Genomic DNA, 24,888 nt, shown 5'->3' with positions numbered 1-24,888 from the left:
AAAGTGGTATTTCCAAATCTAGTGATAGGAAAATAGAGCATGGTGGTACCAGGCTTTCCTTTGAGAGTCAAACTGTACTCACTAGCTGCCTAATTAAGAAACCTCTTTAAAAAAGGGACAGGGACAAAAAGAAGGCACTGGTCCCATAAAGGTTGTGAGTGTGGGCTCTTCCTAGCTGGCACACCACAGGAAGAGACATGATAAACTATGGAGATGAAGCCAAGTTTTAGGCAGCTGCTGATCAATTATTTTGTTTGTTTAGGTTTTGGGTTCTTTTGTAACTTAATTCCCTGCTCTGTGAGTTGTTAGATACCATATACTCTTCTAGAATAAACTGCATTTATTACTTTCCTTAATCTGCCTGATTTGATATGTGATGTCAAAAATACTCTGAGGGTACCCTAGTCCTGCTGATTTGTCTACGAGGACAAAGTGTCCATCCCCCAACAGGTGTTTTGAGGTTCTTGAAAAACTGAGATGAATGATTCCCATAAAGCTCTGGGAACTATTCTGGAGGCTGGTCAAACTAGGTGCTATCTGATCAGGCAAACATCTGCCTAGTGCCTCTTCATCAAGCAGAGCTCCTGGCCACATAATGACTGGGAATACCCCCATGTCTAACAATGACCTGTGACAGAGAATGCTCTTTCGATCTATTAACTTATGTGTACTCATCAATGGCTGAGTCTGATTTAGCTTTTGTCTTTCCTGTCTTGGGTAGAAGTAAATGTGGCAGCAATTTGTCATAGTCAGAGATAGGAAAAACCAAGAGCTCTGCAATGTTCCAAAGACCACAATCGCCTCGGAAACATTTTCCTCAAACTGAGCCCAGCCCCAAGGAGAAGATAAAAGTACAGAATTATCTTATTTTCTCATCATCACATGAAAAAGAAAGAGAAACAAATACACCAATTTTACTAGCCTGAGAATGAATTCGAGCAAGTAGTTGTCCCACAATATGGGAGGAGGTGACAGAGGCGAAGAGGGAATATAGAGAGGATGGTTCAGATACCTTCTATTTTTCTGGAAGGATGCTTCACATTCCAGCAGCAAAAATGAAGGAAGCAGACATGAGGAGTCGATCAAGAGAGGGGAAATAGGAAGACAGATGAAGTGCAAAGCTGGAGGAGCAAACTAGTCAATTATGAAAAGAGGAAGGAGCTGTGTGCAAAAAACAATGAGGAAATAGAGCTCAGGGGAAGAAATAGCAGCCAACATACTCTCAAGTGCTGCTGGAGTGAGAGAGACAGAAAAAAAAATGAAATCTTTCAGGTAATTGTAAACCTTTGTCCTCTGTATCTATTTGACTATTGCACCTCTGTCATCACCAGCTCCATCAGGACAACTGAGTATGGCTGTGCTATAGACAAAGACAGGAGAAATAAGCTCTGTCAAAGCTGCAAATTGTTGGTTTGCATAGAGAAATCAGAAGCACCACATGAAACTGAAGGCTAGAAAGCAAGAGGAGGAACGCTGAGATCTATGGGTCGTGCCTGAAAACCAGACAAGTAGATGAAGGAGAAACAAAATGACATGTCAGCGGTGTAGAAGCAGTGAATGCCCAGAATGAACACAGGAGATGAGAAGAATTGGAAGGGAGCATCATTGAAGGAGGGGAAAGGCCAGTAGCACATCACCAAGCTGCGGTGAGAGAGGAGACAAGCTGATGCTGGATAGACCATGAAGCTCTCAAATAAATCCAGAAAAAAAGGAATCCCCTTTCTGCACAAATTCCAATAACAACAGTTAAGTTCCCAACGTGTTCCTCTTTAAGGTGGTGATGCAGACAAAGGTTTACAACCATCATTTGTAAGGTTGAACCCATGCAAAGACGTAGCCTACCTGCAGCGTCATGCAAATCTCACGTAAGCCCTACCCCTCCTACTGACAATGAACAAGCAAGTAGTTCCTTCCCCTGTCATGGGAACAACGGGACAGGAGAACAACATTGCATGATGACAAAAAGAAGCATCTCCATTCCCTTACAACAACACAGTCTCACCTCAGCACTCCTTCCATTCTGCCACGTCTGTAGAAGTGAGAGGGAAGATGCAGGGTCCCTAGCCAAGGCACAGTGGGTTATCACCCAGAAACAACTGCAGGGAAAGAGCAGATATTCATAGCACAGACACCTTTCTACCACCATCTGGGTGTTGTCTTGTTTCTTCTCCTTCCACGGTTTCCCTCCTGTTAGCCCTTTAGTAACAGCAACATGGAGAAAGCTAAAAATAAAGCTATATAAGCAATGTAATAGGCATGCAATTGCATGTCTATTTTCTTTGAAAAACTGATGCTTTATTTCCTGTAAAATGGAAACTACAGTTTGATGTTACAACTATTAGGTTTTGACTGAATGCAGAAATTTGACTTAAACAATGACATTTCCCCCTGTATTTAGTATTACCATATGTGACTGATTATATATTTAAGTTGTAGAAATGAATTAAATTTCATGGCTTCCTCAAGTTAGAGTCTCTTGGAGTAGACTGTCTTTTGTTATTAACCAAAAAGCTTGGAAAACAGTTTAAATCAAACCAGCAGACGTTTGGTATCATTTCAGGAGAAAATTGGTTATCACGAATGGAGCACTTAACATGTCATTATCCAGAAGGCTGGGTAAAGCTTTGCAAACGTGCAGCAACCCCAGCCAGCATAGAGAAAAGGGGTTAATTCAACACCACAGACTCAGAGATGGAAAAAGAAAGAAAAAAAAGACATGGTGCACTGTTTGGAGCTCTCTTGCCTGAGGTCTTATTCCTTCTGCCTCAGAAGTTATCATATATCCTACTCCTCAATGCTTATTTCACTTACTTGAGGAAAGTATCTTCTCTCAGCTGGCTACAGAGCATTAGCGACAATCACGTTGCACATATGTTCCAGGAGAAGCCAGTCTTGGGCTTACTAGATTTATTCCTGCTTTCTAGGGGGAGAAAAAAAAAATCCAGATTTTTTTACTCCTTCTGTTTTCCATCACGATTTGGATTGCTAACATTTCTATCTCCTCTAGCCATCCCCCATTGCCTCCTGGCCCTTTTCTAGAGCACCAACAGACAGTAGGTCCCAGGGCTCCCATCAACCAGGAGGGAAGCAAATTGCAACCCACAGCCTCTGAGACTGTGACTTCAGGCTCTAAAGTCACAGTGACATGAAGGAACTTTACAAAACTCTCCATGTCCAGGCTTCCCTCCTCTTCCAGGTCCTATTTGGACTTAAACATTCAGAGCTGGAAGAGAACAGCCATGCTTAGGGATGACACCACTGGCAGGTGCCATGGACACTGCAGGCTGTGACACAGAAGCTGCAGAGGGAGCTCAGTGGTGGTGGATATGGTGTAAAGCAGAACCAGAGCATTCCAGGTGAGCGGGAAGCAGGTTATTCTTTCTAACTGAAGAGCAATATCATAAGGGGAGAACAGGTAAAAGGAGGAGGCTTCAGTATGAGAAGAAAACAAGGACAGCTTTGCTGTGCCTGCTGAAGGACACACCAGGCAGGATAAAGCCTGGACAGGCCTCAGCGAGAGCCTTGCAAATTCATGTCTTACTTTGCCAAAGACTCAATCAATTGAGCATGTGCTAAAGCTCAGTTTGTTTTGTCTTATTTGGAGCTTTGAAAGATATTTCCTTTCTTGACTCATTGAACACACTCCAGCCACACACCTGCAACTTCTGGAGTGCATCCCCTCAGCAAATGGCTGGCTAGCACGTCGTCACTTATGCAGGGCAAATCCTACTGAAAGCACATCAGACCCCAGCTTTCGCACCAGTTTACTTTTACATGTAGCACATGTAAGCTAACATCTGGCAGGAACACAACTATGTCCTGATTGAGATGGAGCTCACTGCAACAGATGGTGTTTGATACTGCAGGACCAGGGCAGCTCCACTCCAAATGAAGCATTAGCTCTCTAGTATGTTTTTATACCTTCTGGAGACATCTTTTTGGGAGTGGAGCTGTGTCACCAAGGCTTTGCAATCCCCTCAAGACCATATGCCACACTCACTGCAGCTCACTGCCTAGTCCTAACATCCAGGTTATTGTGTTCCTGGTTGAGGCATCTCAGTGCATGAAGCAGAAGCCTGACACAACTGTACATGAACATAACATGGAAGTTAGCAATACTCTGAGGTATTCTGGTGCAGGAGGAAACTTTCCCTCCAAGCACACGGTAGCTCTGCCAGTGTGCACACAAGCAGCACTGGCAGTTAGCAATCTGACAAGCAACATCAGGTTTTTGGGCAAAGGATAGGAAAGCCAGCAAAAAAAACAGGCTCCAGTGCCACCTCTTCAAGACCGAGAGTTTCATCCTAAAGGGAAAAAAAAATCAGAAGAGAAAATTCAGCATCGAAACTAATGTTGCTGCGATTCTGGAAGAGACAAGAATGACCAACCATCTCTGCAGCTTTACACAGTTACTGTGCCGAGATTTTTTGCCAGAGGTTTCTTTTGCCAGTAGAAGTACGGAGAGAGGTTGCCACCTTGTGGTTCCTCCTCCTGCAGTGCCATGGATTTGGGGTTTTTTTTAAATGGTAGTCACCCAGACCAGTGGTTTCCAAGCTACTGCCTGAGGATTTCTGTTGACAAGGAGTAGTGTGGACAAGAACACTTTCCAAATACATTCTTAACTAAAAATGCAAGTCTGTAATTCAGACTTCAGTTCCTATACTGAGAAGCTTTTCATCAGAAAGTCTTTAAGGAATCTGATCACAACAAATTAGCAAGATAATAAAGATGAGTATCTACCGGCACGGGTACACAGCTTCCAAACGGCAACCCAAAATGCTATGGCAGTCATGCACAAAACCAGATTGTCTTTACAATATTCTCAACATCAATAAAACTGAGAGAAAATGAGTGCTGCTTTTGGGATGGTCTCAGCCAGTAGATCCTACAAGGTCCTAACAAAGCAGGAGTAGCCATGGGCTCATCCCCAAAACCTATAGACAGGAAGGCAGAAGCAGGCTGAGCATGTCCCTACTCAACTTGGGCACCAGGCCAGTTTATGAGATCTGTTCCTCAGGTGGTACAGATTGGGATAAGATCTGCAAAACGAGGTTGCCACTTGGCTCCTCTGTAGATTATGCCCAGGTAGTATTTCTCCACTGGAGCTAGGAGGCAGTTAGGGGAAGATCAGCAGAAGCTTGTGAAGTAGCACATGGTCCCTGTGAAATCCCAGGGAATTAATCAAATATGGAAAAAAAAAAAAATTAGTTGCCTCTCCCAGGGAGGGGGAAGAGTCTGTCCTTAACACAGCAAGGAGCACAGCTCTCCCTGGCAGCTTTTCATGCCTATCTGCTTGCTGACATAGTGACACAGAAAGTGGCCCATTTTCATGGGTTCAATAATGAGTGAATAATTGGAACTTCTGGAGCATTTCCTTTTCCTTCATGACATTTTCTGACTAGTCTCCTGCTTTGCTACTAGAGAGCCTATTATAGTGGTAACTGACTCTCCTCCAGTTCTCCGGCCTCATTTCAAGGTTATTCCAGACTTTGGTCCAGGGAAGACCAAAAAGTTTCAAATGTTCCTTCTTCAGCACATACTTCTGAAGATGCTAAACCCCATTCGTGTCTCATACTCCCCATTAGCTCTAGACATGAGAATAAATGCTACAGCATGGTACACTTGTTTCTTAGCAAGACAGTAAATGTAATGACTATCTGCCTCTCATTTTAAAAATAAATAAAATAAAAGTCACACCCACGGGAAGAAGGGAGATGAATCTGAACTTAAAAGCTAAAGAGTTGAGCCTCAGCAGGTAACAGAGGGAGGCTGTCTGCAAATCCCAGCTTGAGAGGCTGCAGGCGCAAGCTTTGCAGCAACTCCGGACCGCCCGACGCATGGTGTTGCACAGCCCCCCGCAGTCAGAGCACTGACCCCGCACAACCTCCGCAAGCAGGGCACAGCCCCCTATACAGATCCCCGCTGTCCCCTCTGCTGTCGGGGCTTGGGGCGGCCCCGTGTGCCCAGGGATGGGCTCCCGGGCAGGGTGGCATCAGATGCGGGCAGAGCGCGCGGTTTCTCTTCCCCGTGGGCCTTGCGGGGCGCCGCGAGCGGGCTCCGAGACGCACGTGGTGCGGGGGCTGCCCGCCCCCCGCACCCACGTGTGCCGCCGCGCCGTGCCGCGCCGTGCCCGGCTCCCCGCTGCAGTCCCGGCGCGGCGGCTGCCCGCCCCCCGCACCCACGTGTGCCGCCGCGCCGTGCCGCGCCGTGCCCGGCTCCCCGCTGCAGTCCCGGCGCGGCGGCTGCCCGCCCCCCGCACCCACGTGTGCCGCCGCGCCGTGCCGCGCCGTGCCCGGCTCCCCGCTGCAGTCCCGGCGCGGCGGGCGGGCGCTGCGGTGCCGGCGCAGCGGCATGGCGGCGGCGGGCCCGGGGCGCGGCGGCGGCGGCGGCTGGGGCAGGAGCCGGGGTGCCGTGCTACTGCTCTTCTTCTCGCTGTCGCCGCGGCCGCCGGCCGGGGCCGCCTGGCTGCTGGGGCTGCGGCCCGAGGACACGGCGCCGGGCCGGGTGTCCCTGGAGGGCGGCGCGGTGCAGGCGGCGGAGGGCAGCCGCTTCCTCCTGCGCCTCTACTTCCAGCCGCCGCCCGAAGGCAACGGCAGCCGCGGGCCGGCGGGGGAGCGGGAGCCGCGGCTCGTCTTCATCGAGGAGGCGGCTCCGGCGGCGGCGGGGGGCAAGGGCAAGACGGCGCGGGGCCCGGCGGAGCGGTGCCGGGAGCGCAGCGCCTGGGCCTCGGACGTGGAGGTGGTGGGGCCGCTGCGCTCGGGCGGTGCGGCGGGCTCGGCGCTGGCCGAGGTGCGGGTGCGGGAGCCGCGCAAGGGCGAGGCGGCGTCGGCGCCGGGCGGGCGGCTCTTCTCGCTCTGCGCCTGGGACGGGCGGGCCTGGGCGCATCACGGGGCGGCGGGCGGCTTCCTGCTGCGGGTCCGGCCGGCCGCCCCGGCGCTGGGCGCCTGGCTGCTGCCGCTGCCCGAGGCGGGCTGGCTGCGGGCGCTGGGCGCGCTGCTGCTGCTGGGGCTGTCGGCGTTGTTCAGCGGGCTGCGCCTCTCGCTGCTCTCGCTGGACCCGCTGGAGCTCCGCGTCCTCCGCAACAGCGGCTCGGCCGCCGAGCGGGAGCAGGCGCGGCGGGTGCAGGCGGTGCGCGGCGGCGGCGGCACCTACCTGCTGTGCACGCTGCTGCTGGGTCAGGCCGGGGCCAACGCGGCGCTGGCCGGCTGGCTCTGCTCCTCGCTGCCCGGCGGCGCGGCGGCGGCGGGCGGGCCGCGGGGAGCTCCCTGGCTGCCGGTGGTGTTGTGCGCCGCCGCCGTCTTCTTGGGCGGAGAGGTGCTACCCTACTCCGTCTGCTCCCGGCACGGGCTGGCCATCGCCTCCCGCACCCTATGCCTCACCCGGCTGCTGATGCTGGCCGCCTTCCCACTCTGCTACCCGCTCAGCCGGCTGCTGGACTGGGCGCTGCGGCAGGAGCTCAGCGTCTTCTCCACGCGGGAGCGGCTGCTGGAGACGCTGCGTGCCGCCGGTCCCCACGGCGACCTGGTGCGGGAGGAGTTGGCCATGGTGCAGGGCGCGCTGGAGCTGCGCACCAAGGTGGTGGAGGACGTGTTGACGCCACTGGCCGACTGCTTTATGCTCCGTGCTGACGCCGTGCTGGACTTTGCCACTGTCTCTGAGATCCTTCGCTCCGGCTACACCCGCATCCCCGTCTATGAAGGCGACCGGCGCGACAACATTGTCGACCTGCTGTTCGTCAAGGACCTGGCCTTCGTTGACCCTGATGACTGCACCCCGCTGCAGACTGTCACCCGCTTCTACCGCCGCCCGCTCCACTGCGTCTTCAACGACACGCGCCTTGACACACTGCTTGAGGAGTTCAAGAAGGGTGAGGCCGCTGGGCCACCACCTCCTGGGCTCCCCCTGCACCCCTCTGCACCCCCAGTGATTCCCAGGTCAGCAGCCCCCACAGCCCACCCCACTTGGCCTCCTGACAGGACCTGGCAGGTACCGGGGATGCTGGGAGGGAGCTGGGCCCTGCATGCGCTGGTCTGATGGTCATCCTGTTGTCACCAGCTGGAACTTCTCCTGGGTGGAGCAAGGGCCTGCTCTACTGGTCGTGCTTGGGATGTTAAGGAGAGTATAAGAGCCTTCAGCCTCAGAGGTCACTGGCCCAGCGTGTGAGGCTGTCCTGCAGGGTTGATGTCTTTGTGGTGGCCTGGCAGTATGGGCAGGGTGTGTTTGCCCAGGTGAGGCCACATTCACCACTCTTCTGCACAGAGGAGTTTATGGCAGGAGACCTCATCATGCTCCTTAGCTGTTGCATTTTCAGCTTAGCAGTGAGAAGCAGATCTAGAAAGTGTTTCTGAGCAAGTGATTTAAAGGAAGAAAAGCCTAAAGAAAGAGCTGTACTTTGTTTTCTTGCAGCTGTGACAGTATTCATGATGCAGCAGCTGGCAGCAGCCCCAGAGATGCTGAGAGCTGTATTTCATTAACCATGCCTTCAAAGTACACACAGCATGTTTCCCCCCCCCCCCCCCCCCCGAATTGTGTTTTGCTGCGTGTTGCTCAGTACGTCATACTGTGGTGATTCTTGTAAGAAATGGCTGCAGTGGTGACATCCTGCATTATGTAATGTGGGAGGACAGCACTCAGCTCCTGGGCTGCCTGGGGCCGCTCTGCCGCAAGCAGAGCCGATCATGTGAGGAAGGCCAACCTGGTCCATCCCAGATACAGAAAAAGCCTCTCTCTGAGTCATCTCTCTGCTGGCTTTTAGAGCTGGGAGGAGGGGAGGATTGGAAGCTTTCCTGTGAGCCAGGAAAGTGATCATCATATAGATGGAGGTCAGCATCATCTCTGGAGATGCACAGCTGTGTGTGTCCCCCACCCTGGGACCCTCTGTACAACCAGAGTCTCTCAGTGGTGCACATCAGCAAGTTGCCGTGCTTTATCCTGAGACTGTTAGCAAAAGCGCTAAGATTGCTCTCTGGGCTCAGCCTTGGTAGTGTGTCCCCTCCTTGCCTCTTTTAACATAAGTGGCTGTCTCTCCTCTTCTTAACTGCTGATGCCCTTTGTAGTTCCTCCTTAACTGTGGCTTCCTGCATGATACATTACTGAAGTTCACCCGAGGTCTCTGCTATCTCTTCCTTGTCTGAAGAGTTTGATACTACCAAAGATGTCAGATGAGTTTGATGCAGTCCCTCACGGTCAGCCTCCCCTGCACTTGGTATGATTTCCTCTGATGTCTTCAACTACTTCCCTCTCCAAATTTATCCTTTAGCCTTGTGGTACTCTATGGATCAATACACCTGTAGAAATGGACTTGTGGTTGCTTAGCTCACTGCCCTTTGCTTGCTCTCCTCTCTGCCCTGCTTAAACAGATGTTCTTTGTGCATGCTACTCTCTGATCCAACAGGTATATTAACAAGCCTTGCTACCTGCCCTACACTTTCGCATTCTAGTTCTCATCTCAAATGAAGATTATTCATCTTTCTTCAGCTTTTCTCCACTTAACTCTTGGCACTTCACTTCAGGCTCTTCCTCCCTTACATCTTCCTCCCTTACATTTTAGTCTGGAGAAGAGGAGACTGAGGGATGATCTTATTAACATTTATAAATATCTAAAGGGTGGGTATCAGGAGGTTGGGACATCCCTTTTTTCTATTGTAGCTAGCAACAGGACAAGGGGTAATGGGATGAAGCTGGAACACAAAAAGTTCCACTTAAACATAAGAAAAAACTAACTGTTCAGGTGAGGGAGCCCTGGCACAGGCTGCCCAGAGGGGTTGTGGAGTCTCCTTCCTTGGAGGTCTTCAAGACCTGCCTGGACATATTCCTGTGTGACCTGATCTAGGTGACTCTGCTTCTGCAGGGGGGTTGGACTGGATAATCTCTAAAGGTCCCTTCCAACCTACCATTCTATGATCTGTTTGCCATTGTGGCCTTCTGGGGTGTTTTGCTTAATCCGTCATGTAGAGCTGTCCCAAAAACTTCTTTCTGCTCCCACCTTCTTTCTCCTTGCGTTGTCTAAATTACATGGCTGGAAAGCCTTGCTTTTGGTCTTAATATCAAACTCAGCATGGTGTTTAGCAATTCCAGCTCTTCCCCAAAATGTTCTTTTCCCCAGGTGTTGCTGTTTTCTTCTGATTAATCTTTCCCCTATTTGTAGGTGTTTGTGTTTGTAAGCACCCTGTGTTTATACAGAGCCACCCCCTAGCCCAGCCCTGAATTCCTCCTAAACCCCTTTCTCAGTTCCAAATACAGGTTTTGCTGCCAGCTCAGATGTTCACTCCCAGCTGCCATCGGTCCCATCCACTGCTGTTTCAGCTCCTTGACTATTTAACTTCTAAAATAAAGATTTGCCAGTTTTAATTAAGAATCTTCATCACTGTCTTCTTTTCTGTGTCCATTTGAATTATGGTGAAATATCTTGTTTGATCCAATCAAGGATGCTTTCCATGGCCAGGTCTTCTGTGACACCTCCACTAATTAGAGAGTAGGCTGATTACTTGTTGGTTCAGTGAGTGCTTAATGAAGGCATTCATCACTTTGCACATCCAAGCTGCCTGCAGGACAGCAAATGCTCCCATTGGAAAGACCCAGTCTCTTTCTAGGAAATTAAAGTCTACAGTAAGAATGAGCATTGATAATCACCTCCAGGTCCTTAGGTCTCCAGGAGACCTCTAGAGAAGCCTTACCAGCTTGCTTTTCCTTCTCCCATGATTAATTCAAACAGGTTTTGTATCCTTTATTTATTTTTGCTATTACAGGGTTTATACAAAATACCCATCACATTTTATATCTTTTTTTCCTGGACAGCAATGGATACTTCTGATCTGTTTCACTGATGATTCATGTTCTGCCACATCCACTGTATCCATAACATATTTTTTTCTTTTTTTTTTGCATAATGTATAAGTAACACAGTTTCACTGCCAGAGCTCCTTGCCACAGTACACAAACACTTGTTCTTTCTTACTGAAAATGTCAGGGGATGATTAAATACAGCATGTGGGGACACTTGCTCACACCTCCGTCAGCACTTTCCCTTCTCTGTCTCTCCTCCTCCTCCTCACTGCTATCACACTATATATTACCCTTGTTTACCTTGTTGTGCTGTCCTAACTATGAAGAGGATCATTTTTTTTACTCTCCATTCTTTTCATAGAAGGGTTTGAAGGGAAGTTTCCTTTGTTGGTTTCTAGGTATGCTCAACACCTAACCTTGTTTGAGCTCGGTACCTAACCTTGTTTGAGCTCAGTTCCATTAAGATTTATTGATATTTGTCTTCAGTTTAATCCATAGATGAGTCCTAAATATTCTCTTGGCCAGCTGGACCCTGTGTAAATGAGATCACCTTCCACTCACCTCGGGAAGGGTACTTCTGCAGCATCAGCTTGCCAAAATATTTAAATTGTATGAAAATGACAGCATACACTTCAGCAGCTCTTAGGGAGCTAATGGCCCCGTGTGGTTACAGCACCCAAGAGCAACTGTGAGCTCCTGGGTGACAAAACCTGTTCCCTGCCTCATCACAGCAGGACTGGTCAATCCCTTCACACCTGCTTCTCTGCAAGCCTGCTGCTGCTGGCATCCTTCAGTGTCTCCTTTGGCACTAATTCCTGGAGACTGATGCTGACACTGGGGGCACTAATGGGAACTGGGAAAATCCCAGAGGAGACTGCAGACAGCAGCCCAAGGTGGCACTGGCCTGTGAGAGGAGAGCTTGGACTTCAGCCCACAGCCCAAAAGAGCAGGGCAGCTGCAGAAACTGTTGGAAAACATTGCAGCAGCATGAGACGGGTCTAGCTGAAGGAAGGAAATACTTGTGCTTGAAGATGATTTTGGCTTTATCTTCTCATCAAAACTCAGTGGAATGGACTCAGAAATAATGAGTCCTGGACACCCATTTTGCCAAGGTGGATGAGGCCATTGTAGAAGGCATGCGTAGTAGTTGTGCAGCATTTACACAGAAGTGCTAAGGGGAGGGCACTAAACAAAATCCACGTCCTTTCTTCTCTAGAAATAAGAAAGTGCACACCAGAACAGCACCTTTGCCACCTGCAGCCTGAAAGAAGCTGAAACTACTGAATTTAGTGTGGAATGCTGTGGGTGATGCAGTCTGTTTCTCCTCCCTTCCAAGAAGATAACTGAAGTAATGCATGTTGCAGCTTCAGTCCGGCGACAGATGGCATAAGTTCTCATGGGCAGCTCTTCTGTTAGATCCACCTCCTTGTTCTGTGATGCCTTTGGGAAGTCATAGTCTTATCCCATTGCTCAAGTAATTTCTAGCTTTTTGTTGACTAATTTCTGGTGAGAGTCTATATACAGCAGTGGCACCTTTCAGTAAATAACCGTCCTCTGACAGGGAAACAGTGGAAATTTTCTCTTAGGTTCATTTATTTTCTGCAGCAGGGCAGTTTCCTTCTGTGGTTTGGCATCTTTTGAAAGTTACTAAAAGTAACTTTTCCAAAACCATACTTCCTGGCTTAGCAGGAAAAACAGCCTGTCTTATGGAAGACAGCTCTGTCCTGGGGTCTGGTTTGCTTTTAAGAATACTCCAGAGCCTCTATTAGACTTACACAAATTTAATGTAGCTGGAAAAGTTGCTTACACTTGCCAGGAACTGGGGTCAGTACCATTTCAACTGGTTTTCTTACTAACTGCCTTCTGAGCTTGCAGACACTGCAAGCACTTGCCTTCAAGAGATTTCTGCAAGTGTGATAGCCACTGTCCTGGGCAGCTTGATTGGCTGAAGCAGCAGCCTCTTTAGCTAGTTGTGTGGGTTAAGGAGCTGGTTGTTACCCAGGAACTATCCCTTGCATGTTCCTGAGGGGCAATTGCCAGGCTGAGGGTGGGTGAGGTGCTGATACACAAAGGAAGGTCTCAGTGACTCCTGCGGCAACTCTACATGAAATGTTCCTTGGCTTTCCTCCCCAGACTGTGCTGAATCTTAGTGTGAACCCTTGGCTGCTTTACCCCACACCAGCAAGCCCAGGAGCAGGCCTCTTGTGGGAAGGTGCTCAGCAAAGCAAGAGAGGAGCTCTGTCCTTGGCAGAGAGGGTACCCAGTCAACCATCCCCCTCTCAGGAGCTGTCAAAGGCACCTGCAGACTGAGCTACAGGAAAGAGTTAAAGTGGCCTGCACTACAGACACCAATGAAAACAATTTTGCATTGATTCTCTAGAAGTTTTTTTTTTAGCTTCAGAAAGCCTCAGCATCCTTGATGGCTTCCTATGGCTCCAAGTAACATGCAAAGGGACCCACCATTTGTGGGTAGACAGAATGATACCCAGGACCCAGCATCCTGTTGTACTGTAGATGGAAGAGGAGACTCCATGTCTCCTGTAATCCCCCCCTTAACCCCATGATCTGTTTTTGTCCATGCTAATACTTCAGCTCTTCCAAATATCACATCTTTTTCCCCAATTTTCCTTGAGGTTAAGAGCAGCACCAGAGCATGAGACAGGCTTCTGTATTCTGATGAGGACAAATGCAAGCAGATGAAGTTCTCATCTCTGTAGAGGGTCTACATTAGATTAGGATTTACAGTTTTGCCTTTGCATAGCTCTGGTTCCCCATAGAGTTGGGTGCCCCCACAGCCCCCCTGTTTAGGTGTAGATGTGCATTGCCTCTAGGTGCAAGTCCTCTGGTGAGTACTTTCAGCGTTGGTGCCAAGTTGCGGTAACACAAGAGCACACTCACACACGTTTCAGGGTCAGGAAGTCCAAATCAGGGTCCCCACTTCAGCTGCAAGTCTGCAAGGAGACAGGGAGATGCTGGCAGCCCCTGGCCCAAGTAAGAGCATGGATAAAAAGCATACAGAAAGCAGATTTTGGCTACATCATGGCTCTTGCATGAATCAAACTTATTTACCAATTACTCTCTTTTTTCCCCTCTTCCATTTTGTAGCTCTTAATGGTTCATGGCTTATGCCTGTACCTTTGATCTAGGAAGAGCTTTAGATCTTACCATAAAATTCATGAAAATAAATTTCATGCTCAGAGTGCTCATCCCATGGAATGAGAGATAAGGCTAAAGCATCTTTAACATTCCTCTGGCACAGCACCTACATAAAAAATGATAAGAAAGTAGTCTGGGCTACATTTGCAGCCAACAGCACTTTCTTTCCCACAAGCAAAGACTTTTCCATGTGTTCAGACCCTGTTCTCCCATCGGGGAGGATGGTTTGAGGTGGATCTGTGAGCCCAAGGTCATTTAGGTACCTATGAAAAGCAAGGTTCCTAAAAATGTGCATAAAAGCTTTTGACATCCCTTCAGCTGCTTGCTCCATCCGGAAGCTTTCAGCTGTTTATATCAGCGCCGTAATTTAGCACATGGAGGCATTAACTTTCCAATGAAGCTGTTGTTTGAAAAGAGCAGATTTCATGTAGCTCATAAAGAATTTAGTACAGTTGTATCCCATGCTGAGCGGACACTTAATCACCTATGGACTTCCTGTGTGAGAGCAGTCCTGGGGAGCTATTTGCACAAGTAAAGTTAATTGCCCATTTGTTCTAGCATTTGCCAAACAAAGGCTTTCATTCTCAAGTGCTTCACTGAGCTTTCCTGCATCAGCAATAGCCCTGTTAAATTCACATGTGACAGCTTGCTGGTGGGGAAGCAGCTCACCCTTACAATTCATTTCATTTGAGCTATCAAGCAGCAGTTACAATAGCACGGGCTTTGGAGTCAGTTTCACAGATCTTAAATCTGGTTTAGATCATGTTCAGGGTTTCCTTGAAGAGATCTCTCTCTCTCATACTCTGGCTGAGGCAGACCTGCAAGGTAAGAGCTGGAGAAGAGAATGTGACCTCTCTGATGTCCCCAGGTCTGTTCCTGTGCCACTTAGGCATTGCTTCCAGACAGGGTTCTGCCCTCATGCTTGCTCCAAAAGCAATTGCTTTTTCTCCGTGCAAGTATAGTAGTTCCCAGGGCCAGGCAGGGGGATACAGCTGAGCATGGCAGCACCTCCAGCCCATGAGAGAACAAGCCATGACCATACAGCCAGGGCAGCTGCAAACTGCCAGATTTATAGGGTCTGCTAAAAAAAGTTCAGGGAGGAGACCCGGAACCCAGATGGACTGGGAGACAGGACTTTGCAAAGGATCTCATGTCCCTCAAGTGGGAAATGTCCTTCAGGCAGTCGTTTGCACCCAGCAAATGTCCTTCTCATGCACCCAGCTCTGCGAGGGATGGCAGCGGGTTTTGGAGTGGTTTTTGGTCAGGCATGAGCCAGGATCAGCTCCCTCAAGGTAGGCCAGGAGCAACCACACAAATTGCAACAGTTTTCCATCACTGGTACCTGCTGCACCTCTAATGTGGTTGTTAGCCTGGAAACCTAAACCTGGGGGTTTATAGTGTGGCTACAAGTGTTTATTTTCTGTGAAAATAATGAACTTTTGAGTACTCTAACAGCCCTCCTGGCTCTGCCCCCTGTGCGGTGGAACCGTGGGTCTGCTTCCAGACTAACAGGGCTGGGTTATTTCTAAATAATCTCATTTGCTGCTATGTGAACATGGATCTGGAATCACATTTCTTTGAGGCTGCTCTACAGTAAAGTACAGTGTCGGTTTAGGTGTTTGGCCAAAAAAACAATTGCCTCCATTACTCTCTGACTGCCTTGAAGTAGCACTTAAGCGTTTTGTAAGGGCTGGGTGGTTTTGAGTTGCATGTAAATGTCATTAACAACAAGCTTTTGGCCAAAATAAATAACTTCTCCCCTCTCCTCGCTCACCCGAGGACTCTTAGGAGACCAGATGGCCCCAGTGCTTGGCAAAGGAGACCTTTTCAAAAGTTGGACTTTGCTAAGATGAAACATAGCTGTTGCTGCTGTCTTGCAGCCAACTCCACTGCTTTTTTCTTTTCAAGTCTCAAGTCATGTTGCTTTATTACCCACTGAACAGACAAGATGTACAAGCCCCTGTACAAAAAGGAGTGAAACAGCCCAATCCAAAGAACAGGCTGAATTTTTGATGCCCCGAGGCTACTGATTTCCTTTTTTAAAGTGCATCTCAGTGCTACCTGCTGCAATATTATGTTCTCATTTCTAATTCTGTAGGCGTGGGAAGCAGTGAGCTGCTCTCTGAAATCTTGCAATAAAAGCTTGGTATGAGGAGAAGGGAATTTATACTGTGGAAAATGCCTCAGCTTTGCTGTGAAGCATGTACAGTGCTGATCTTTGGCTGAGAAATGTCATTCGCTCACCTCAGATCCAGAGCAAGATTATTTGAAGGTCGTGTGGTCCCCAGCAAGATGTGTTTGGTGGGACTACAGGTCTGCCATGTGTGTTCTCGTCCTGTCCCTCCTCAGGGACAAGCCACAAGGCACTAGTGGGGTGGGAGGGAGCTGTGCCACAGGCAGGAGTCCACCGCTGTTGCATCACGATACATAAACCCCCTTCGCCTCCCCTCGCCCAGAGCAGCAGGAGAGTTTGTCTGGGAGGCATTAGGAGAGAAGCAGGTGCAGAAGCTGCGTAGCAGAAGGGACCTGCCCCTGTTTTGGGTGACCATTGCCATTCAAGGACCTCAGATCTGGGCCTGTGGGGAAAATAAGGTGTTTGCAGGTTTCTGGAGGTCCCTGCAGAGCCTGTGGTGCAGTTGAGTTTGTGTTGGCATTGCAACAGGAGACCCCAGGGACGCAAACAGAGGTGGAGGAAGTTGTTGGCTCTGGGGATGGTGAAGGACATTTTAAATTTTTTGAGTAAAACTAGAAGTTCCAAATCTGTGTAGGAGCCACAGAGGCAGTAAGAAAACTGGTGCTGTTCATTAGCTGGTCCAAGAATACACTGGAGCTAGAAATCCAGAAGTTGTTTGTGGCTTGAAAGTTGAGTTCCAGTCAAGCTGCTGAGCGGGAGCATAAATCAGAGCAGGAAGGGAGAAGCTGAAGAAGCCAAAACATCTTTCAGAGAGCTGGACATGTGAAAACCAATAGCAATGTTTCAAGTATGCCAAAACCAGGAAGCCCAAGAATGTGTCAGCAGAACTGCCAGCTTACTAGGGCAAGTGAGGAAGCTGAAACTGTGACTGAGAAAGACTGTGACTTCCAGGCAGGAGTCATCATCATGCAGATGAAGGTCTTGGTCCCAGGCTTCTTGTTTAAGGCAAGAGAGGAGGTGCTGTCAGAGATGGGATTTGGAGAAGACATTCAGGTGTAAGCTGCTGGCTTTAAAAGTGTACTGCCTCTGCATCCAGATGGCTCACCCAAGAGTTCTGCAGAAGCTGGGCTGAAAGCTGCAAACAAACATTTACGTTTCTGCATCAAAAACAGCTGCCGTTCCAAGGAGCTGGAGACTTTGCCTGTGTTTTAAGAAAAGATTTAGGATTGGTCCAGACAGTGATGAATAGAAAGATTGTTCCTGGCAATTTGATAGGAAAGATAATTAACATCAGAATAAGAAAAGATCAGGAGGATGAGGGAAGCCAGTAGAGCCCAAAGACACACTCACATTTCTGTTGGAGGATGCTGTCTCATTGCTCTGTTAGACTTATTTTGTGCCAGTGAAGCCAAAGGCAAGCAAGAAACAGTTGTTACAATGTACACCTCAGTCCTGCACAGAAGGCTATCAAAGAGCTAAATGGAGTGACTCGAGGCAGATTACCTGGGTAAAGAAAGTAAGCAGCCCCAAAAGACAGCCAGGCCGAGTCCTGTGACACCTAGAAATCAGCCTGGGGAGTAGCAGCCCTGTTAGGCTGCACTGTGTGTCCAGCCTTTCTCCTTGGGTTGGCACAGTCAGGGTGGCTTTGGATGACAGTGGCTGCTTCTGAGGTTTGGCCATGATCTGTACCTCCCCCATGAGCCCTGGCCACCAGCCAGCCCGCTGTGCTGGGCACTCCTCTCGCCGTGGGTGAGGGTCTCACTGCTGCTCTGCTCTCCCCCTGCAGGAAAGTCCCACCTGGCCATTGTGCAGCGGGTGAACAACGAAGGGGAAGGAGACCCATTCTACGAGGTGATGGGCATTGTCACACTGGAGGATGTCATTGAGGAGATCATCAAGTCCGAGATCCTGGATGAGACGGATCTGTACAGTTAGTGTCCCAGAGCAGCTACTGCGGTTGCAGGAGACAGGGTGGGAGCCTACACAGACAGACAGACATGTGGGTAGGAAACAGGCCAGAGCAAATCATGGTCCTTCCCCAGAGCAATTCACAGTCATGGTGGGAGAGAATGATGGAGATGTGCTGGTCAGATGTCAGGGAGTCTCGAATGCTCGAGACAGAGAAGCACCGGCATCAGCAGGAAGTGCTGAGCAGGACCTGGCCCAAGGATATGGGTACTGGGTGTGAGGTGCTCATAGCTGGTTCCCAAGCTCATTTCCAGCTCTGGGTCATGCATCAGCCAGGGCAACCCAGGACTTGTTCCTAAGAAAGAAGTGTGTGTCACCACTGTGCTCCCTCTGCAGGGAGCTGCTCCCGAGGCTGTGAAGCCAGGCACACTTTATGTGCCTTGCTGCCCTGCTGTAGGGTGCAGCAGGACATGCCTCTCTGCAGATGTTTGCATGTGGTATGGGGTCCTGCAGGTGCAGTGGCTTTGTGGCTGCTGCAGGCAGGCGACTACTCTGCTCTGCCCCACAGCTGACAATCGGAAGAAGGAGCGGGTACCGCACCGGGGACGCAAGCCCCAGGACTTCTCCATCTTCAGGCTATCGGACAGTGAGATGAAGGTGAAGATCTCCCCGCAGCTCCTCCTGGCTACCCATCGGTTCATGGCAACAGGTACCCTTGCCCTTGTGCAAGCCCCGTGTCTCTCTGCAGCAGCACCAGCCCCACAGGGCATCCCTGAGCTGTTCCTGGGTTGAGCTTCCCCCTCAGCAAACAGTTTCTACCTTCCTGAACCCCCATTCTGGTCATCCTGCTGCTCCACCATCATGGGTCTGCATTTGGCTCCCCTCTGTGCAACAAGGTGCTGAGGCTGAGGCCAGGCAGCTCAGAGGACAAGAGGTATTTGCCAGCCCCGGCTCTGCTGAGTAAGCCTGTATTGCCTCCCCTCTAGAAGTGGAGCCTTTCAAGTCCCCTTACCTCTCCGAGAAGATCCTGCTGCGACTCCTGAAACACCCCAATGTCATCCAGGAGCTCAAGTATGACCGAAAGAACAAGAAGGCAGCAGAGCATTACCTCTACCAGCGCAACCGCCCTGTCGATTACTTCGTCCTCCTCTTGCAGGTGCCTGGGGCAGTGTTGAGGAAAGTGGCAGGGGGTGGCCTGTCTGTCCTTGCCCCTTTGCTCTGGGCTACTCCTGCCAGCAGAGATGCCCATCTTCTCGTATGGGGTGGTAGAGGTTCCTGCAGCCCTGGGTCAATGGCCAGGAGTGCAGGGTGCCTGTCTGAGGAGGGTTTCCTTCTCTTTCCAGGGGAAAGTGGAAGTGGAGGTTGGCAAGGAAGGGCTGCGGTTTGAGAACGGGGCATTCACCTACTACGGTGTCCCCGCCATCATGGCTGTTGTCTCTTCAGGTAAGGATTCTGCAGGCTCCCTCCAGCCCTGCCTTTGCTTCTGCAGCCTCCTCAGGGATAAGCTGACTGATGGCCAGAAGGGCTGGCTGGGAGTGGAGGGTCCTGTCCGTGAGGTATGGGGCAGGTGGGAGCTCTTATTCTGCAAGTCCTACACGTCAAACTGTCATTTCAGATAACGACGTGCGGAAAGTGGGCAGCCTGGCTGGATCCTCCTTCCTATGTAAGTATTTCAAGGTAGGCTGAGGCTCCAAAACCTCTCTTGGGTGGCGCTGTCTGGAGAAGGGATGAGTTTACACCCAATACAGAGTAACAGGCTGTGCACCGAGGTTGTGCCTTACCTCAGTGGAGAAACAGGCAGAGTAGCTGATGCAGCAGAGTCCCTGCAGAGGGAGTCTGAGGACCCTTTGAGGTTTCACCAGCATGGCTGGCACTGCAAAAGGCACCGCAAAGGGCACTGCCCACAGGCAGCTGTGTGCCCACACAAGTGAAAGCAGTAAACCCTGAGACTTCTGGCATGGTGCATCTAGTTCTCAGAATAATACCTCTGCATTCCTGAAGCTTGGAGCATGAGCCAAACATGGGTCCCATGTCAGGAGAATGGGGGCTATCAGATAGATGGGTCAATTTACCTATAAGCTATTTGCATGTGTGTTAGGGGGGCAGGGGTTGGAAATTAGCTGAGTGAAGACACTCTAGTCCCTGGTAAATTCCCTGCCTGCAGACCTGATGGATTAAAGAACAGCTTCCCTGCTTGCAGGAGTTGAGGGGGAGCTCTAATCAGGGCAGCCCCCATGCCCTTGTTTGCTGGTCAGTGCTGCCTGACAGGACGTGGCCACGTGGGGCTCCTTTGCTCCCTATGCTCACATGTAACATGCTCACATGTTTTTGACCATCCAGCCACCCTGCATGGCACGGGATATATGCAGTCCCACACCCCCAGCCAGCAAGGAGGCAGAGGTCACAGGGCATCTCCCTTTTCAGGCTGGTTGTCCTCCTTTCTCCTTGAAGAAATGAGTGTAATGTGTCACAGAGGAGAATTCAGAGCATGTAACAGTTTGTTATTAATTAACCATTGTTACACAACTTTTTTATCACCAGGCAATCTTTGGCATTGGTGGCTGGGGCATGGCTGGCTCCACGGGGCAGGGAGGAGGAGCAGGGAGCTAGGGCTGGTGGTTACCTGTCCTTTGTCCTTTGCTGGACGAGGTTGTTCTGGGCAGTCTGATGCCTTTGCTTGGATTTTTATTTGCAGAAAGTTTCAATCCAGAAGCAAGTGAGGAACAGGAGTTATGAGGGAAGGAGATGGGAAGGAGGGGGCTACAGGGAAAATGTCTTGCGGTTTTTTACCTTTGAAGCAATTTTAAAATGTGAATGACATAGGCAGTGGATGGTTCCTAGAGTGTTGCAGTCATGTTGTGGGCACCGTGGCTGAGGGCAGGGCAGCATGCCCTGGACAGGAGGGGTGGCAGCTGCTGGAAGCGTGGCGATGGCTGGAGGAGAGGAGGGGGCTGGCAGCTAGAGGGCTTAGATCTCCCACTGCTTCTGAGGTGGGTGCTTTCAGCAGTGAGAGCAAAGGTGAAAGGCATCAGGAGGTGTTAACGAGGCTGCTAGTCTCTTTATCTTTCCCCATGGAGCCCTCCACCTCTGTGGTATGGCCCAGGGATGCTGTGTGGGCAGCAGGCCACAGTGAGGGGAAGAGCCTGCCCTTGAAATTGTCAATGCTGCTGTGTCCCATGGCAAGAAAACATGGAAAGGGAATGCACAGTGCCTCACTCCCTCTGTGGCAATGGGTCAGGCAGCCCTGGACGCAAGGTCCTGGTCTGTTGAGACCCTGGGCTTAGTGGGGAGCTGCAGGTAGCTGAGTGCCAGTGCCTCTGCATCATGCTGAGGGGCTCCTGCCAGCACCTGCCTGCAGCTGTGGGGCTGTGTGGAGGCTATTGCAAAGCACGTTCCCTCTCTGCTTGCTGCCTGCACATACAGAAGCATTGGAGGTGCCAAGCAGAGTGACTTGTTTTCGCTGCTGCCTATCTCCCAAGGCAGCACGAGCTGACTGCACAGTCCCCTCTCCTGGCAGTGGCTGGCAAAGGACTAAAGCAGGGTGCTAGCACTCAGCTGTTGGAAGTTGCTTTCTGCCCACACTGTGGATCTAGGGAGATGTGTGGCTGTGCAAACAGGTCTGGCAGGAGCTGGTTCTCCCTTCTCTTATCACAGAGCAGCCTTCAAGTCTGTGTCCCTGTGCCCTGGGCTGTCGAGTGTCTCCCCAGAGCAGAAGCAGGAGGGTGTAAGAGGAGTGGGAAGGGATACTGGAGGCAGTGTATTCTTTTCCTCATTCTTCCTCTTTGTCTGCCCCTGGCCCTCCCCTCCATCCCTCACCTCCGTCCATCCCTCCTTCCCCGTCTCTCCCTCTCTCTGCAGTGCCTGTCTCAGTGTCCCGTACCTTTGCCTTCAGCAGAGGGGACTCCCTGGCTGGCTCTCCAGGTAACAGGGCATGGCTGTTACATGCAGAGACCCCTGCATGTGCCAGGCTATTCCCAGCTCCCTGTGCACAATGCATGCTGGGCAGGGTCAGGAGAGAAGCACCCACAGCACCCCGCACTGAGCAGCCCCTCACTGGTTGGAGCACAGGTGGCAGTCTGGGGACAGCAGCCTTGTCCCTGCCACAGCCTCCCCAGTAAGATGCAAACCCCAGGAAGAATGAGATGGGAACAAAGGGGAGGCATGGATAGCTGAGACTTGCTTTGCCATGCTGTTCTGCAATTTCTTGCACTCAGTGCTTGGGTTTTCTTGCTACTTGCTGCATCTGCCCATGGTTACCCGCAGCCCTGCATGCACACTGCTCTGTCTTGCTTACTTTCTGTCCATATGGATAATATAAAGGCGTTTGAGCAGCAAAGCAAAGTCAGCAAGATGTTGACGTCACCCGTACAAGGAACAGGCTGACTTTGTTCCCTGATAAATCACTGGCCAGACAAAATCCATCACGCTGCATGTCAAAGGCCATCAGTCAGCGTGCCATGGCAGCCTCTGCTCCTCTTCTGTCTGAGTCAGGTGGACAGGAGCGTGCTCTTAAGGCAGGTTAAGTAAACCCCATGGGCTGCCAACTGCAACCATGAAAGTTTGTGCCAAATGCCATGCATTAGCAGGAGGGCTGTCAGTCAGGCAGTGTGACAGCCAGGCAGCAGCACTAACTACCGCTGCCAGTGCCAGGTCAGTACCTGCCTGCCCGGTTTGTGTGGGACTGCCATGGCACAGAGTCCCTGCTGCCAGCGTGCACCGAGGAACACCCCACTGCAGGTCTCTGTAGGGCCCCTGCCAGCTCTGGAGCTGGCCAATCCGCCCTGGCCCTGCGCCAGCACCAGGGACCCAAGTGATGCCATGAGTGAGCGTTGTCCTCTGTGCCATCCCCTCTGGCAGTGAACAGGTCTCCGTCGCGGTGCAGCGGACTCAACCGCTCCGAGTCCCCAAACCGGGAGCACAACGACTCCGGGGGCAGCTCCACACAGCTCCACAGCAGCAGCAACAACATCTACACGCCCGACTACTCCGTGCACATCCTCTGCGACGTGCAGTTTGTCAAGGTACTGCTGGGCTGGCAGTGATTGTCCCTCCCCAGCCACCCCCTGCCTAGGTACCTTTTCACCCTACTGTGCCTGAGGAGCCTGCTGGGGAGTCCCTGCATTCCTGCTGGCCAGGGTTTTGGTGCCACTGAGTCCTCGGGAGGTCCTGGTGGGGCTTAGTGCCCACTGAGCTGGGCATGCACGTCTGTGTGCCCAGGTGACCCGGCAGCAGTACCACAATGCGCTGGTGGCCAGCCGCATGGACAGCTCACCCCAGTCCCCCGACATGGAGGCCTTTGACAGGGATTCAACCAAGGCCTCAACTGCACGAGGAACCCCACAGACACCCAAGGAGGATCCCACCACCCTCCTGAATGAAAGAAACAGTGTAATGTGTGAGTAACTCACCAGCATCCCTCCCCTGCCACTAGCCAACGCTGCCTGTCCCCTGGGGGACTGCTGGGACCTGCTGCCATGGTGGGTACACACTGCTGAGGTGAAGTTGCACATGAACCCAGGCACATGGGTATTTGCACTCGTATACCCATGGATGCTGTTCTACGCCTCATTGCCAGGCTCTTGTGTCCCGTGGGGGTCCCTGGCCCTGGGGCCTGCTGCTACTGGGGCTGGCATCCTACTGCGTCCCACCCCAGGGCACAACACCTCCCCACCTTGCCCCACGCCCACCCCATGTCCCCGCAGGCAGCCGCTCCGAGGGGCTGCGCAGTCCCAGTGAGTCTGTGTTCCTGCGCATGGAGGGCATCCCCTTCATCCAGGAGGAGCTGGCTGACAATGAGGAGAACAGCAAGCGGCAGAGTGAGTCTGGCTTGGGCAGGGGGGACACAGACATGAGCCTGGGGGTGGTGAGGGCTGCACTGCCCTGGGGTGCTGCAGCCACACTGGACTTTTGCAGACAGTGAGTGCTGTGGCGCCGTCCTAGAGGCAGAGTCACCAGGAAGAGAGGCCGGGAGCAGCTCATCGCCGAGCAGCTCTGAGGAGACGCTGGGCAGGAGGCTGCTGAGACCGCTCAGTGAGTGACTGACACCCTGCAAGGGGCTGGCCTGGAGCAGAGGGGCAGCCCAGTTCCCCAGCAGTACCCCAGCAGCAGGCAAACCTGCAACCAGAGCTAGCTCAGGTAGAGCCAGCCGCCTGGTCCTGGCCCAGCCCTAGGCACTCTGTCCTGAGTGCCCTTGGCCCCCAGCACCCCAGCCCTAGGCACCCTGTCCTGAGCACCCTTGGCCCCCAGCACCCCAGCCCTAGGCACCTTTGTTGCTGCAGGTGGGCGCAAGCAGCGGTCGTCGCCGGAGGGTGAGCAGATGCCAGAAGAGAGCTCCAATCTTGCTCCATTAATCACCTGAGCAGCAGCGTGGCCGGAGCACGGTGCTGGAGGCCCATGCAGACTGGAGGTAGGAACTTGTCTCTTGGTGCAATATTTCTGCCCCAGCGAGTGGAAGGTTACTCCATTTTAATAGCATAAAATCAAGTTTCAAGCAGCAAAGCCAAACAATGTGGTTTGGAGCTCATGCAGGCACACATGTTGCTGGGGGCTGAAGCAGGGGCAAGGGATGTAGCTGCAGACTCCAGCCATCCTTGGAGCAGGAGTGGATGTCAGAGACAGAGACCCTGAATCATGTTTTCGCACCTAGACACGTGTGTCTGCACCAATATCCCTGAGCCTGGCTACGAAAGGTGTGGTAGGCTTGAGCAGCAGCAGGCCAGGGAGGGCGCAAGCTCTGTCTGCCTGCTCCAGGTTGCCCTTCTGTCTCCCAGGTCTGCAGCATGAGGATCTCCAGCCTCGAGGCTCACGTTCAACAGCAGCAGGTCTGCACTCGCTCGCTGCCCACCCGCCTGCCCGCTCGAGCCGCCCCTCCCCACAGCACTTGTGCAGAGCCCCATCCCCAGGTG

The 24,888-nt window shown here is 51.6% G+C and overlaps 1 protein-coding gene across 1 annotated transcript; it reads left to right on the top strand.

The window, feature by feature from the left end:
- The first annotated feature begins 6,351 nt into the window (after window positions 1-6,351).
- On the top strand, window positions 6,352-24,341 carry CNNM1 (cyclin and CBS domain divalent metal cation transport mediator 1). The gene is made up of 12 exons (XM_062001479.1): window positions 6,352-7,867; window positions 17,862-18,005; window positions 18,552-18,692; window positions 18,970-19,139; window positions 19,327-19,426; window positions 19,599-19,646; window positions 21,842-21,904; window positions 22,841-23,004; window positions 23,201-23,369; window positions 23,686-23,799; window positions 23,897-24,013; window positions 24,262-24,341. Exons 1-12 carry the CDS (start codon window positions 6,352-6,354, stop codon window positions 24,339-24,341), a joined length of 2,826 nt encoding a protein of 941 aa, XP_061857463.1.
- Window positions 24,342-24,888: the final 547 nt, after the last annotated feature.

This window comes from Colius striatus, chromosome 8, assembly GCF_028858725.1.
Source record: "Colius striatus isolate bColStr4 chromosome 8, bColStr4.1.hap1, whole genome shotgun sequence".
Classification (NCBI taxonomy): domain Eukaryota; kingdom Metazoa; phylum Chordata; class Aves; order Coliiformes; family Coliidae; genus Colius; species Colius striatus.
The sequence above is the reverse complement of the archived record's forward strand: the minus strand, read 5'-3'. Positions and strand labels throughout refer to the sequence as shown.

Coding starts and splice junctions, on each gene's coding strand:
- CNNM1 (XM_062001479.1), top strand. CDS start 6,352: ATGGCGGCGGCGGGCCCGGGGCGCGGCGGCGGCGGCGGCTGGGGCAGG. Junction 19,427..19,598: donor CATGGCTGTTGTCTCTTCAG/GTAAGGATTCTG, acceptor CTGTCATTTCAG/ATAACGACGTGCGGAAAGTG. Junction 24,014..24,261: donor GAGGCTGCTGAGACCGCTCA/GTGAGTGACTGA, acceptor TTGTTGCTGCAG/GTGGGCGCAAGCAGCGGTCG.